Source organism: Aegilops tauschii, chromosome 1, assembly GCF_002575655.3.
Source record: "Aegilops tauschii subsp. strangulata cultivar AL8/78 chromosome 1, Aet v6.0, whole genome shotgun sequence".
Taxonomy (NCBI): Eukaryota; Viridiplantae; Streptophyta; class Magnoliopsida; order Poales; family Poaceae; genus Aegilops; species Aegilops tauschii.
In genome coordinates this window covers 319,557,223-319,572,445 of record NC_053035.3, presented here as the reverse complement: position 1 = coordinate 319,572,445, position 15,223 = coordinate 319,557,223, and the positions used below count along the sequence as shown (strand labels likewise).

Genomic DNA, 15,223 nt, shown 5'->3' with positions numbered 1-15,223 from the left:
AATGCGTCTTCGGCGTCCCGGCCGGAAAGCTACTCGGCTTCCTCGTCTCGGAACGCGGCATTAAGGCGAATCCGGAGAAGATCAAGGCCATCGAGCGCATGCGCAAGCCAGCTCGGCTGCGCGATGTCCAGAAGTTCACCGGATGCTTGGCCTCGGCCAGTCGGTTTCTAAGCCGGCTGGGCGAGAGGGCACTACCCCTGTACCAGCTGATGAAGAAGACGAGTCTGTTCGAATGGAACGGCAAGGCAGACGAGGCCTTCCAAGACCTCAAGCACATGCTCTCCACCACGCCAGTCCTGGCCGCGCCGACCGACAAGGAGCCGCTGTTGCTCTACATAGCCGCAACCTCGCGGGCGGTCAGCACGGTGCTGGTGGTCGAGCCACCAGAGAAGGGCAAGATCCAAGCCGTCCAGCGCCCAGTCTACTACCTGAGCGAGGTGCTCTGCATCTCCAAGAAGAACTACCCGCACTACCAGAAGATGTGTTACGGCGTGTACTTCACCGCCAAGAAGCTGAAGCAGTATTTCCAAGAGCACGTCGTCACCGTGGTCAGCACGGCGCCTATCGAAGAAATCATCGGGTGCCGGGATGCCTCTGGCCGGGTCGCCAAATGGGCGATCCAGCTAGCCGGCCACACCATCCTCTACGAGCCCCGCACCGCGATCAAGTCTCAAGCCCTAGCTGACTTCCTCGTCGACTGGACCGAAACCCAGTACTTACCGCCGCCTCCCGACTCGACGCATTGGCGCATGCACTTCGACGGGTCCAAGATGCGACTCGGCTTGGGGGCCGGCATCGTACTGTCGTCCCCGAAGGGCGACCGGCTCCGCTACACGCTCCAGATCCACTTCGCCGCCTCCAACAACGTCACCGAGTATGAAGCCCTGGTGCACGGCCTCCGGCTAGCCAAGGAACTCGGCATCCGGCGCATCCTGTGCTACGGTGACTCGGACCTGGTGGTGCAGCAATGCTCCGGCGAATGGGACGCCCGTGACTCCAACATGGCAAGCTACCGCTTCCTTGTCCAGAAGCTGTCCGGATCCTTCGAGGGCTGCGAGTTCCTCCACGTCCCGCGCGCGGAGAACGAAGCAGCCGACACGCTCGCCAAGATCGCCTCGTCACGACAAGCCATCCCGTCCGACGTCTCCCTCGAGCACCTGCGCAAGCCGTCCGTCAAGCCATCGCCGGACTCCGAGTCCATCCACGTTCCAGACGACCCGGCCGCACCTCAACCCAGCCCGGGGACTGCTGAACCCGGCCCGGGGGCTGCTCAGCTCGACCCGGCCACCATCGTCCCGGACCCGGCCATCGCCATCCCCGACCCGGGGGCTGCTCAACCCGGCTCGGGGGCTGCCGACTCGGAACCCACCCTGGTGGCCGTCTTCGCCGTGGTTACGGCTCCATCTTGGGCCCTCTCAATATCAGAGTTTTTGGAGAACGGGGTTCTCCCCATGGACGAGACCGAAGCTCGGCAAGTGCAGTGCCAGGCGTCCGCCTACAGCATCATCAACAACGAGCTCGTCAAACGCAGCTCCACCGGCGTGTTCCAGCGCTGCGTCGAGCAGGAGCGGGGCATCGACATCCTCCTCGACATACATCAGGGCGAGTGTGGGCACCACGCCGCATCGCGATCCCTGGTGGCCAAGGCGTTCCGCCACGGCTTCTACTGGCCCACAACCCTCCAAGATGCCGAGTCGCTCGTCCTCAAGTGTGAGGGAGCCAGCGCTTCAGCAAACGCAGCCACCAGCCGGCGTCGGCGCTCCGCACCATACCGATCGCCTGGCCCTTCGCGGTCTGGGGACTCGACATGGTGGGACCCTTCAAAACCGCCCGAGGCGGCATGACGCACTTGCTGGTGGCAGTGGACAAGTTCACCAAATGGATCGAGGCAAGACCAATCAAGAAACTGGACGGGCCAACAGCCGTCCGGTTCATCAAGGACATAGCGGTGCACTACGGCATGCCGAACAGCATCATCACCGACAACGGCACCAACTTCGCCAAGGGCGCGCTCGAGCAATACTGCTCCGTCTCTGGCATCCGCCTCGACCTAGCCTCCGTTGCGCATCCGCAGTCCAACGGGCAGGTCGAGCGGGCCAATGGACTCATCCTGTCCAGCGTCAAGCCGCGACTCATCAAGCCGCTCATCCGCTCACCCGGCAGCTGGCTTGACGAGTTGCCAGCCGTTCTCTGGAGTCTACGCACCACGCCGAATCGGTCGACCGGGTTCACCCCGTTCTTCCTTGTCTACGGAGCCGAAGCCGTCATCCCGACCGACGTCGAGTTCGACTCGCCGCGCGTCGCGATGTACACCGAAGCCGAAGCCAGAGAAGCCCGCGAAGATGGCGTCGACCTGCTCGAAGAAGCACGCCTCCTGGCGCTCAGTCGCTCGGCCATCTACCAACAAGGCCTGAGGCACTACCACATCAAGAAGATCAAGCCCCTCGCGTTCCGCGAGGGCGACCTCGTCCTCCGACTCGTCCAAGAGCAGGCATGCCAACACAAGCTGTCCCCTCCATGGGAGGGCCCATTCATCGTGAGCAGGGCCTTGCGCGACCGCAACGCCTACTACCTCATCGACGCACGCAAGTCAAGGAAGCGCAAGAAGGACACCGCCGGTGAAGAAACGACCTGGCCGTGGAACGTGGAACTCCTCCGCCCGTTTTACAGTTAGTCGCATGAGCGTATGTATCATCGCCTTTTGTAAACGCCTGAAACTATGGGGTCCTCGAACGAGACTCGGGGGCTGCCTTTTGTCGACCAATTTATTGTCTCCTATTTTCTTGCATCACTATACCACTGAACCCGACCACCGGTCCGACTCGCTCGACCCGGGGGCTCGGGGGCTGGCCGGCTCGGTCGCCACCCCGCTGCCTTACTTGGTGATTCCTGATAAAGTTAGGATGTTGCGGTCCCCCACTTTGCCCTAAAGCCACAGATCCAACTTTGGCTGTCGGCTAGCAAGCACAACGGGCCAAAGCTCCTTTACGCTTCATACACTAAGGCAAAGGTTGCCGGGTCGATCAATCCGGCCCGCCATTCATCAAATGAACAGCCGCACGACCGGCTGCTCGCCAACCGGCTTCGCCGGATTGCCGCCAACCGGCCCAGTGGGTGTTTCGCTCGCGCTCAACGTTTCGAGGGACCCAAGTCCTGCGCGCTCCTCTCAAAGAACCAAACTCCTTGTCACGGACTGGAGCCTCGGCCGTCTGACTCGCGGGGGGAGGTTTGAGAAAGGAAAAGCGCATGAAATCGGTCCAAAAAACGGAAGGCAAAAAAGCAAAAGCACCCACGACATCTACACAAGTACTTAAGAAAAGGCCCATGGCCCGAGTTCATTACACCCTAAAACCCCCAGTGGGTGGGTGGACCTGCTATTTAACAAATTTTACATAAAGTGTCTCAGGCATCTCCAGCGCCGCGTCGCGACATCAATGGCTCTCCCCTCACGGCCTCCGGGTCCGGCGAGGTGGCGGTGCCCTCCTCAGCGTCCGCGTCGCGGTAGACGCCCGTCTCCTCCGAGCTCCCCTCCGGATCGTGGAAGAGCAAGCCGTAGTCGTCCCCGTCCACGACCCCGCCGTCTTTCTCTGCTCCGGATGGAACTCGTTGTGGAAGGTGAACTCGGCGATGTAGCTGGCCCGAGAGGCGATCCGGCCGGCTTGCTCCTGCAAGAGCTGCTCCGAACCGGCCCGCTGGCCCATCAGCGCGTCCAGCTGCAGGTCCGGGTGCCAGGACAACGCGAACCGGAGCGCCATCTCAGCACCGGCACGAGCGGCGGAGACGCGCCACTCGCCAAGCTGGTCCGGCCCCATCTCCAACCAACGCGCCAGGCGCGAGAAGTTGCTCGGTTGGACGGAGTCCGGCCATAGGGCCGCCGTCATCGCGGTGCTGGCCTGGGACAGCCGCCCCAACTGCGTTCCCAGAACCTGCAGGCGGGCCTCAGCGGCGGCGATGATCTCCGGGAAGGTCCAGGCCACCCGCGAATCCTTCCCGGACCCAACGGCGCCGGTCGGGTCACGCTGATAGCGGACGGCTTCCTCCGCCAGCCGTTGCGTCTCCGGGAAGGCCTCTGCTGCAAAGAAAGAAGCAAGTTAGAAGAAGAACAACAAGGAAGAAAGGCCGGATCCTGACCTGGCAAACGACAGGAAAAAGCACCTACTGGAGAAGGACTCTTCCAGGTGCTGCGCCTCAAGCAACGTACCACGCCGCTCCCGCTCAATGGCGCGGTTGCGCTCCTCGAGCGCCTTCTCCAGATCGGTCGCCTTGGCAAGGGCCGCCTTCAGCTCGGCGTCCTTGTCTTCGGCCGCATTCTCGGCCGCCTTGCGCCGACGGGCCTCGTCCTGACGGGCCCTCTCAGCCGTGGTGACATGCCCCCGCAGGCGATCCACCTCGGCCTGGAGCCGGCCCTTGTCGTCGGCCGGCTGGCCGCGCTGCTGGTCCGCCTCCACCAGGGCCTGCTGCGCCTCTGCCGCCTTGGCGGCTTCCACCTTAAGGAGCTCCACCTCGGCCTCGAGGCGGCTCTTGTGACCCGCCAGCTGCTCATGCAGCCGGTTGGCCTCGTCGAGAGACCGCCGAGCTGCGGCCGCCTCCGCCCTGCGTGCGCTAGCGCGCTCCCACTAGAAAAGAGCACAAGGATACCTGCGGCGACGCGGAGCTCCTCCTCCTTGGCGGCAAGCCGCTCCACGAGCTCCCGGTGCTTGCCCAGGAGACGATTGTAGGCGGCGACCCGAAAGGCGTCGAGATGCTGAAGAAAGCAGAAATCAGAACAAGGCCGACACTCTAAAGATTCGACCCAACTACTACGTAGTTGGCCCGAACCTCGGGGCTACACCCAGTGGGTGTGCTGGCGCGCCCCCACAAAGAAGAAAATTGCAAGAAGACTTACCAGGACGGCGCGCTCCAGGTCGCGCGTCCGCTCCACCTCGGCCTGGGCGAAGGCCTCGAGCCGTTCCGTCCGGCCTCGCAGGCGGCGGCTGACGGCGTCCAGCGCCGCCTCCTCCTGGGTCTGAGGCCCGAAGACAACGGCGCTCCCGCTCCACGCTGGCTGCGGCACGACAGCTCGGCGCTCTCCCTGTCGGGGCACCAAGGCGTGCTCCTCGCTGGCCGCTCGCGACGCGGCCAGCACCTCCTCCGGGACGCCCTGCATCGCCGACCCTGACCCGGACGCCGGGACGCCCTGCGTTGCCGTCTCCGACCCAGCTGCCGGGGTAACCTCCGGCACCGCCGCCCGCGGTGCCTCCTTCAAAACCGGCGGCACCTCCGCCGCCGCCGCCCGCAGCGTCTCTTCCAAAACGACGCCGCCTCCACCACCACAGTCCCCGCTCGCTCGGCCACGTCGGCCCGTGGCGGGGTGTCATCCTCCACCTCCACGACCTCCCGGTCGGGGATCACCACCTCAGCCCGGCCTCCACGGCCGCACTCCCTCACCGACGACGGCTCAAAGACCGTCGCCGCCACCATCGTGCCCTCTGGCATCTCGCGCCAGACCGGCTCCGCGCCGGGTCGCGCCCATGCCGCCGCCGCGTCGGTCCAAGCCCGGACCGACGCCGCCTGCAGCTCCGCCTCAGCCCGGTTCCTCTCCCGCCAGGCTAAGGCTTCGACGTCATTCGGATCCAGGCCGAGGTCCGAGTCGGCCCGTCCCTCCGCCTCGGCCTGATCGGCAAGGTCGTGCCGGCTCCTGCGGAACGCGGCCCCTTCGGCGGTCGCGGCTTCCGCCGCCGCCCTCACCAGCGCGATTGGCGACCTAAAGAAGAAGACAGAATGAGCAGAAAAGAAACAAGACTAGCCCAAGAAACAAAAAAACCTGAGCGCAAACAAGAGATGAAGCTCACCCTGCCAAGACCGGGACCGGGGTTGGCCTCCCGTGCCCGCCGCCGCGCTTCCTCTTGGCCGGCCTCCCGGCCGCGGCCGAGTCCGCCATGCGCTTCGGGGCCCGGGGTCGCGACGCGATGCTGTCTTTCCCATGCGGACGGCTTGGCGCCGCCCCATGCGAGGACCCGGCTCCGCCCGCGTCGCCGCCTCCCCCGCCCAACGCCACTACACCAACAACTGGCGTCAGCACCGGCCGTTCCGTGCCGCGGTCAGCAATTCAAGACACATGAAGAAAAACACGAGACTTACCCGCATGACGCCCAGCGCCGGCGTCGGACTCGGCCTCCTCCTCCCCGCCACGAGCCACGGGCTCCTCTGGCGCCACCGGCTCCACCTGCGACGGAGCCCGGGCGTAAGGATGTCGAATCGCGTTCAGAAGTACCCCCCGCGTCGCGTCAGGACGGATGAGAAGGTGCACAGCAGCAAAGTGAGAAGACCAGACACTCACCCGCGGCGCCGGGTTTGACCGGCTGTACGGCGCCTTGCCGAACGGCCAGTCCTCCCCAAGGTTGGCCTTGGAGATGTCGTTCACGCCGCGCGCGATCTGCTTCGCGGAGAGCCGCGTCGACCCCATGCGGTTGGGGTCTTGAAGGCCGACCATTTTGCCGATGAGGCAGGAGCGCCCCTGAAGCGGAAGGACCCGGCGCATGACGAACGCGTCGAGGAGGTCGGTGCCGGTGAGCCCCTCCTGCGTCCTCATCACCGTCACCCGCTCGCAGAGATTAACGATCTCCTGCGACGGGCGCTTGGGCGAGTAGCCCCAGTTCGTCTTCGCCCGCGGCGGTGCGATGGCGAAGGCCGGAAGATTAATGCGATCCGCTCCAAGGTTGCGGACGTAGAAGAAGGAGTTCTGCCACTTCTTGACAGAGTCCTCCAGCGGGATCTTGGGGAAATCCGCCCCCGACCGCTTCGAGATGACGGCGGCGCCGCAATCGGCGAACTCCCCGGCCAATGGGCCCTGCTGCTTCAAGGAGAATAAGCGCGCCCAAAGGTCGATCGTAGGCTCGATCCCCAGGTACCCCTCGCAGAGGGTGACAAAGCCGGAGAGCTGGACGATGGCGCCAGCGCCAAGATGATGCGGCTGGAGCCCAAAGAACTCCAGAAAGGCACAGAAGAAGGTGCTCGCAGGCAGCCCGAACCCGCGCTCGAAGTGCGTGAGGAAGACCACGCGCTCCTGCCCCTCGGGCCGAGGCCTCTGCTCGCCGCGCGGCAAGCGGACGCCGACGTCCGTCTCCCGCGGCAGGCGCCGCGTCGCCCGGAGCTGGGTGATGTCCTCGGGGGTGACGTTCGAGCCCATCCAGGAGCCCGATGGCGGCGACATGGTCGAAGAAAGAAGAAGGAAGATGGACGGCAAAGGAGTTCTGCTCGGAGCAGCGGGCGCCGCAGTGCGTCTGATGCGAAGAGCGGAGCGAGAGCAAAGGGACAGGAGGGCGCGAGCGAGAATAATGTCCGCCGCCCCCCTGCCCCCCCGATTTATAACCCTCGGTTTGAACGTGGGGAAGTGGGGAAGTGGGATTGTCTGCATGCGCCGTTCCACTACCCCGCAATAAGTGCGCGCGTACACGTGCAGTAACTGCCGGGGGAAGAGCAACCGGCCCCCGGACGCCGCAATAAATCCGCGCGCTTGGGCCGAGGGTGCGCGGCGGCGTGCCCCAGCCCGTCGCCCGGTCCCGTCACGCGCGTGGCCTGTCAGGCCCCTCCGGCTTCCGGGCACCACGTGGCGCCCGCGCAAAGCCCGAGGGATTGCCCCAAGATTCGGCGGACTTCTCGGTCCCCGCCACGACCAAGACGCCGCGATACGGTTCCCGAGAAAACCGGCACACAGCAGGTGTTGCCGGACCCGACGCTCGCAGAATCCACCTTGCTTAAGGGGGAAACTGCGAAGGCCCACTCATCCGAAGACGGCGGACCTTCACAGCTTCAGGGACTACTGTCGGGGGGATGGACCCCGGGCAGGCAACGGAACCCGGATCCTCTTCAAAAACAACGGGGCTGGCACCGCCCCTCAAAACCGGTGCGCGCTTGGCCGGGTCGCGACCCGGCCAAGCCCCCCAAGCCGGCCAGACTAGCCAACCCGGCAAGACACGTCGACTCGGCCCCAACAACTGGCGCAAGACAGCCGAACCCGGCACGGCCAAGGTCTCCTCACCAAGCCAGCGCCACCCATGGCGTGCTACGCAATCCAGCCACGGGTCAACTCCCGTCCCATCCAGGCCATATGACGGGGACAAGGCTTCAATCAACGATGACCGAGGTAACAGTGCCCCGCCCATGCCTCTGGTCAGCAGGAACGTGGCAACAGTGCCCCTCACCTACCCGCTGACCAGGGCCAGCGTGGCAACAGTGCCCCCACCCTCACCGCTGACGACAACAAGCGGCAACCTGACGGAGAGCACTGTACGCGGCTCGACTCGGCCACGCCCTGACGATCGACAAGACGGCGCACAGTCCCCCTAGGCCTATGGGGCCCGCACCTAGGGGAACCCGGCGAACCACAAGCCCTCAGCGGGGCCCAGCCCAGGACCCCGGACACCGACTACACGGACCCACCGACTTATAACATTACCATTGTATCCCCGAGGGGTTGGACTATAAAACCCCCGGGAGCCCACGATCATTCGGGGCGAAGCAGAAGGACTAGCCACCAAACAGCAACACCGGAGAGAAGGAGCAGCCCAAGCCTTGGCCAGCTTCCTTCCTCCTTCATACAGCTCCAGGAGCAACATTGTACTATCGATCATCCAACTACACTCGGCAGGACTAGGGGTATTATCTCTCCGGAGAGCCCCGGACCTGGGTATGTCCGGCGTCCCGCGCCCGCTCATGGCGACCTCGCCTCTGGAGCCCACCAGCGCCCTCGAGCCTCCTCCTCTCTTTAGCCATCCCTTGGCATCTGCCGTGCGCCCACCACGACAATCTGCCCGCTATATAAACTCCAGCCCCGGCCATAGCCGCAATCATCCTAGTCCGGTCCCTTTCTCCTCTCCGCACCGTGCTTGCCATGGCCTCCTCGCACTCCAAAGCCCTCTGAGACACCCTCTCATCTGAGCAGAAGGAGATGGTTGCCGTTGCTACCGGCACGCGGATGAAGGCCGACGATGTCCCAATGGAGGATACGGCCGAGGACGAGCCGCCACCACCCTCCTCGCCAGTTCATGCCGGCATCACCGTCGACGAGGCCCGTGCCCATTACACTGACATGGTATGGGAGGAACGGGAAGCCAAGTTCCGGCGGGCATAAGCCGACCAGGCCTACAGCCTTGGCCTCCTTGATGAGCACTGATGCGCGGAGGAGCAACTCGCCGCGGACACGACCATCGCGCCAGACATGGACGTGGTGGAGTAGGATGCGATGCTCGACTCCTACTGCTCCGCCACGACTGCTGGCGGTACCGGCTCCATCAGGCAGAATAATAGGCCGCCTACAAGGAGATGGACGAGGCAACGGATGAGGTGTTTGGCAAGAGCGGCGACGAGGAGGACATCGCCAGTTCTGCCAAAGCCGCGCTCCGTTGCCACAACCACGAATCTGGCACGTCCGCGGGTGCCGCCGACAGCGAGGAAGAGTAGTGCATGGTAGGTTTCCGCTGCTTGGGTCCCAAGAAGGCCACCGCTCCCCCTCCCATTGAAGCCAAGCTTGGTGGGCTCAACATCGTCTGTCGATTAGCCGCCAAGGCTGCGAAGGCGGAAGCTGCAGGGGCATAGCTAGAGAGCGCCAAGGCGGAACTGGAGAAGGCGAAGGCAAGAGCCAAAGCCTCACTTTTCGGGGCTCACGGCCAGACATGCGGAACGGGCGCCGATGATCATTTAGATTAGGTTTAGAGTAGGGTTTAGTTAAAAATTGTCTAAAGTATAATGAATTCGGTCTGATTTATATGAAAATCCCCATTTTGCATGAATTTCTTCTTCTTAGTTCAAACAGTGGTTCAAATGTATGCGGTCAGCGTTGGATGGCGGCTCCTGCATCGTGTCTCTGGATTCCTCCCCCACCCCCAGGTCCGCGGACGGATGTAGGCAGACCGGGCCAAACTGGCCGGCCCGACATGGCTCGGCCCAGCCTGGCCCGTGCTAATCATACCTGGCACGGCACAGCCCGCGATGGCATGTTCAATAGTGGGGCCATGCCGTGTTGGCCCACGTGCGCCACTCCTTGGCCCAGGCACGCCCTGGTTATTAAACGGGCCGCCTGTTTTTCAGCCTATTGGGTTGTATTTTAGGCCTATTAGGCTGTAATTTCGGTCACATATATATAAATTTCTGAAAATAATAATAATAAACGGGCCGTGCAGTGTCGGCCCGCGTGCCCAGCCTCTAGGCCTAGGCACAGCCCAAGGCGTGCTGGGCAGGACCCGTTTAGCCTGTGTCGTGCCTGACCCATGGCGGGCCATGCCGGCGTGCTCGTGGGCCGGCCTGATTGGTCCGTCCCGTTTGGCCAACTATAGATGCGGGAGAGAATTTGCGAGTCAACATTGGAGATGCCCTAACACTGTGCATATGTTTTTTCAAGAGAAATGTGCATGCTTTTCTTACAAGAAGGAAAAGCAGTGTGAGCATGCAGTCATGCTTGGATGGACCCGCAGTTTGTTTCCCAGAGTGATCCGCATTTCCAGTGAAGCATATAAAAAGGTTGACGCTACACGTCAGCTGATGAAATTTGAATAAGATCAGCCGTCTCAGAAGTCGTTGGATGATGGGCGCGCCAACTATTCCATCTTTGCCCGCTAGTCGCAGTCCTGTGCAAAAACCGGCCATGTTGCGCTCGACCCGGCGCAACTCAACCCCTGTTGCACCCCGGCTCGAACCCTCTTCCACCGTTGCAACACGCCCTATGTTGCGACCACAACAAGACTCCTATTGCAAACCCGAACCTTTTTTCTACCACCGCAACTGGACCCATTCTTCTACCATTGTAATATACCCTGTATTGCGACTACAACAGGACCCTTGGTGCAAACCCAAAGCTTCTTATATCATTGTAACACGACTTATGTTGCGACATTGCAAACTTACCATTGAGACCTAACCTTATTCAGAGAGAGAGAGAGAGAGAGAGAGGAATGAACCTCTGGCTGGAGATAGTGGCGGGCGAGCCCAGACAGGCGTTGCGCATGAGAGGCGACGAAATCGGACGGTTGAAAGGAGGCGTTTCCGCAATTAGAGATGATACCCACATATTGCTGTAAAAATTGGTTGGAATATATTTAATAAGATTTAAGAATATGAATATTCCTATTAATGATATTTAAACCAAAACTAAAGTTGCATATAACTTATTGTATTTATTTTTTTATTATTTTAAAATATTTATTGAATAATAGTAGCATAATAGAATCGAAATGACAACATTTTCTCATGCATGAATGCACGATTGCATGTTTATGTTTTTTATGCATGATGGCATGTTGAAATATCATGGTTGCACGTAGAAATAGATTAGTGGAGATTGATATTACAGTTCAAAATTTATCTAAATGTAAAAATGTAAGATATAGAAAATATAATTCATGTTGTGTGTGTGACAGGGGAACCCCTCGTCTCCGGCTGAAACCAAATTAAAATCCCCAAATTAGTACAAAAACAAATAATACTATTACTTCCTTTGCACCGGTCAGCGACACTTATTTTGGGACGGAGATAGTACATTTTAATTAGTTCAACCATATTGTTTTCTATCCATATCCTGAGATATATATTAGAATATGTATAATATATGTAGTTTTTTTTTCCAACTTCTACAAAAAGAATACTAGAAGGAATACTCCCTCCATTCCCTTAGGCTAGTCATAGTGGGGAGTATCATATACTAGTATCATACATATGATACTAGTGTATGATATTATCTTCATACTGCATAGTATCATAGATGATCATATTTATTGCCATGTATGACACAAAGTAGCATAGCATTAACATGATACGGTATCTACCTATACTACTCTAATTCTCTCTCTCTTCTTTAATTGTGTGCAACATAAGCATGTTTGCTAGTCCCAAGTGCATGTTACCGGTTATGTTACCCCCACTATGACCAGCCTTATACAAGGCCACTATCAAAAATACATTTTGCATCAATACAAGGCCACCAACAGTAACCGAGGCAGAAATTAATGATGTTTTCTCGTACTAGCAACTTTTTAATACTTACATGCATGTAGTCATAATGACACTTAGCTTTTCCTTGCCATGCATTTGTTGCATGCTTATAGCATATTAATGATCTCGGTTAACGAAAAAAGTTGACTTGCAAAGCAGTCATTAAATTTTATTTTGGTACCTGTAATCTGAGTTTGTGGCATTGTATAAGAGAATGGAGGGAGTACATAAAACATTGAGGTCATCAAGCTCTTTCCCCACCAAAGACCAGATCTCATGCTCTTCTCGCGACACCATGAAGATGGCACAATGGCTGGACAATAGACCCGCGAATGCCAATGGGAGGTTCTCCAAAGTTGCAACGCAATGCAAAGGCTACGCTCACAACGGAAACGGAGACATTAAAGCAATTTTATGACATCTCCAGTGTACCAACACGAGCTAATTTCACCGCCTCATCCTTGTCAAACTCCAACCGATGAACTTAACTCGAACAAAGAACATGCTACATAATCTGCAAACCCCAACCAGTAGATCAGATACTCATCCTCGCTGACCTGGCGAGGCCGACCGGAGGAGGGAGAACCATGATAAGACCCATTGGGGTGGACGATCAAAACATGTGGCGGGGGTTTCTCACCGGGAGAGAAAGAAAAACTAGTTCGGTTAGCACGCCGCCAAATTTGGTGTAGTTGGAGGGAAAAAGAGCAATGCTACACGTACAAATAACTACAGGGTTTTGCAGGGGAGGATTAACTTGTGCTTTGTGATTGGTCAATAGGTTGTGGAGCCAGCCCACCCCCGAAAATCAGGGGAGGGGGAAGGGCAAATTTGTGATTGGTCAGTAGATAAAAAGAGTCTGTAAAACCCTGTAATTGTTTGTACGTCTAGCATTTTTGAGGGAAAAATCCCCAAATCAACAAGCCAATTTGAGCGGTCTCCGTCTGCCTTGAACGAATTGAAGTCGAGGCACGGGGCCCCGTCACCTGGCAGCGATGGACAACTTGCGCCGTGAGCCGAACCCACGAGGAAGAAGAGTCAAGAGCAGCAGTGCAGCACGAGCACATATCGCCCCCTGCTTCGCGCGGCCCCGCAAGAAGTCTCCTGGAACCCATCTTATCCCCTGCCCTTTATTAGCACCCGCACCGGAGGAGGGCTGCACCACCACACCACACTCCACGCTCCCGTGCTCTCTCTCCAGCCAACTACACCAGCGCGCGAGCTAGACGGTGACTCTCCCCTCCCAGGGTCGGTGCAACGGCAACCATGGCGTTCACGCACCGGCACCTCGACCTCATCCGCGCCCACCTCCTCGACGACCTCCACGCCGACGCCGACTCCCTCGCCAGCTGCAGCTGTGACTCCGACTCCAGTGCTTCGTCGCCGCTGGGGCGGCGGAGGCCGGCGCTCTCCTTGTTGCTGCCGCCGAAGCCGGCGACGACGATCCTGGGGCGGCAGCCTCAGCAGGAGATCTGCGGCAACGTGGAGGGACAGGAGGAGGAGGAGGACGACTTCCGGCGGTACCGGGGCGTGCGGCTGCGGCCGTGGGGCAAGTTCGCGGCGGAGATCCGGGACCCGGCGCGGAAGGGGGCGCGCGTGTGGCTCGGCACCTACGACGACGCCGTGGAGGCCGCGCGCGCCTACGACCGCGCCGCCTTCCGCCTCCGCGGGTCCAAGGCCATCCTCAACTTCCCCAACGAGGTCGGCACCCGATCCATCCAATGGACCTCGCCTGCTCCCCTCGCCGACACCATCGCCGCTGTGCCCACCGGCGGCAAAAGGATGAGGCCGGCACAGGAGGAAGAGCGCCTGAGGGAGGTGAAGAAGGAGAGGCTGCAGCTGAAAGAGGGTGATGAGGAGGGTTGTATTGCCGCGAACTACAACGCTGCAGGCGGGGACGCGCCAGCGAGCTGGGACGGCGTGGCGGCGGCTAGAGACGCCGACATCTGGGAGGAGCTGAAGGTGATCTGCAGCCTGCCGCCCCTCTCGCCGCTGTCGCCGTACCCGCACTTCGCCTTCCCTCAGCTCTCGGTCGTGAACTGAGCAGGGGGGGGGGGGGGGGGGGGGGGGGGGGCTCTGCCTAACCCTGAATTTGGTTAGATCACAGGGCGTTCTTTGATTAATGTGCCATCACTACGATAAATTCATTCGTTCTTTCGTAACCCGTCGAGCGACTCGACGTCTGCGCTCCATGGAGCAGCGATTTGTCAATGAAATGGAATTTTGCAAACTGAAGTAAGAATCTGTTTTTAAAAGACATCTGAAGGACATGGACATATATATCTATCCAAAAGGGGTAGTACAAAGGAATGACAACTTGTCACAGAACAAACCTTGAAAAGCAAAATTAGGCCAAAAAATATAATGGTGGTCTTCTTCCTTCAATCGCTTGTCACCCGTGGAGGCATCATGAAACTTGCACTGAACAAACAGTAATGAAAAGGGATGATACTTGCAAACGCTCTCGACATTTAAAATTTTGAAGACCACGAACAAGAAATCTTAGTAACCGCATGAGAAACGTGGACTCGGGAAACACTATAAGTATCACATGCTTGCAATCCTCCACTACAAATCCGAAGAATGGAAAAACTAAACCTTGGCATGTAACAAACCGAGAGAAGAGGTCAAAGTCGTTGCGTCAAAATCTAGCCAACTGCTTCCCATGATAGATACACCAATTATCAAGATCCGAATAGAGCCAACAAACTTGGCGGTACCCATTCTCACTGTCGCTTCGCCGACATCAAACGTTTCAAGGTAAGGAGAAGCCGTAGAAACCTTATTTCAATGAGCCATTGTTGTCACCACCGCCATCACCTCATCGATGATGAAGCAAGACCTACAGAAAACAAGGACCCGCAAGGAGTACAATCTACAAAGGAACAACCGGCATAGGATTTTTTTCCCCCTTCCACCAAGGAGGCCGTCGGACAGAAGAGAGGAGGAAGGCCGAGGCGGTGGCTCGGAAGTCGGAAGGAACCCTAAGGGAGAACATTCTTGGAGAGACCATCTTTTTCCATATCATCGTAATTAAAAAAGAGTAATTACTGTCTGATGAGACAAATGATGACCGTCACCATTCTGATTAACTCGTAAGAGGACATCACTGGAAGATGTTTTTTTGTTAGTATGAAGAATACGTGCTTTGCTTCCGTTGACGTTTTCTGAAACACAGAATACAATCTGCAGATGTGTACGCACGTGTGGGCGTGGCGCGTTCACGTAGACACCTTATGACCGGCCAGTTTAATCACGT

General features: G+C 58.7%; 1 protein-coding gene across 1 annotated transcript; it reads left to right on the top strand.

Moving 5' to 3' along the window:
* The first annotated feature begins 13,106 nt into the window (after window positions 1-13,106).
* LOC109758362 (ethylene-responsive transcription factor ERF105) lies at window positions 13,107-14,221 on the top strand. Its single transcript, XM_020317216.3, has one exon. It carries the CDS (start codon window positions 13,231-13,233, stop codon window positions 14,005-14,007), a length of 777 nt encoding a protein of 258 aa, XP_020172805.1. The 5' UTR covers window positions 13,107-13,230; the 3' UTR covers window positions 14,008-14,221.
* The last annotated feature ends 1,002 nt before the right edge of the window (window positions 14,222-15,223 follow it).

Bases quoted from the DNA above. Each gene is read 5' to 3' on its own strand.
- LOC109758362 (XM_020317216.3), top strand. From the start codon at position 13,231: ATGGCGTTCACGCACCGGCACCTCGACCTCATCCGCGCCCACCTCCTC.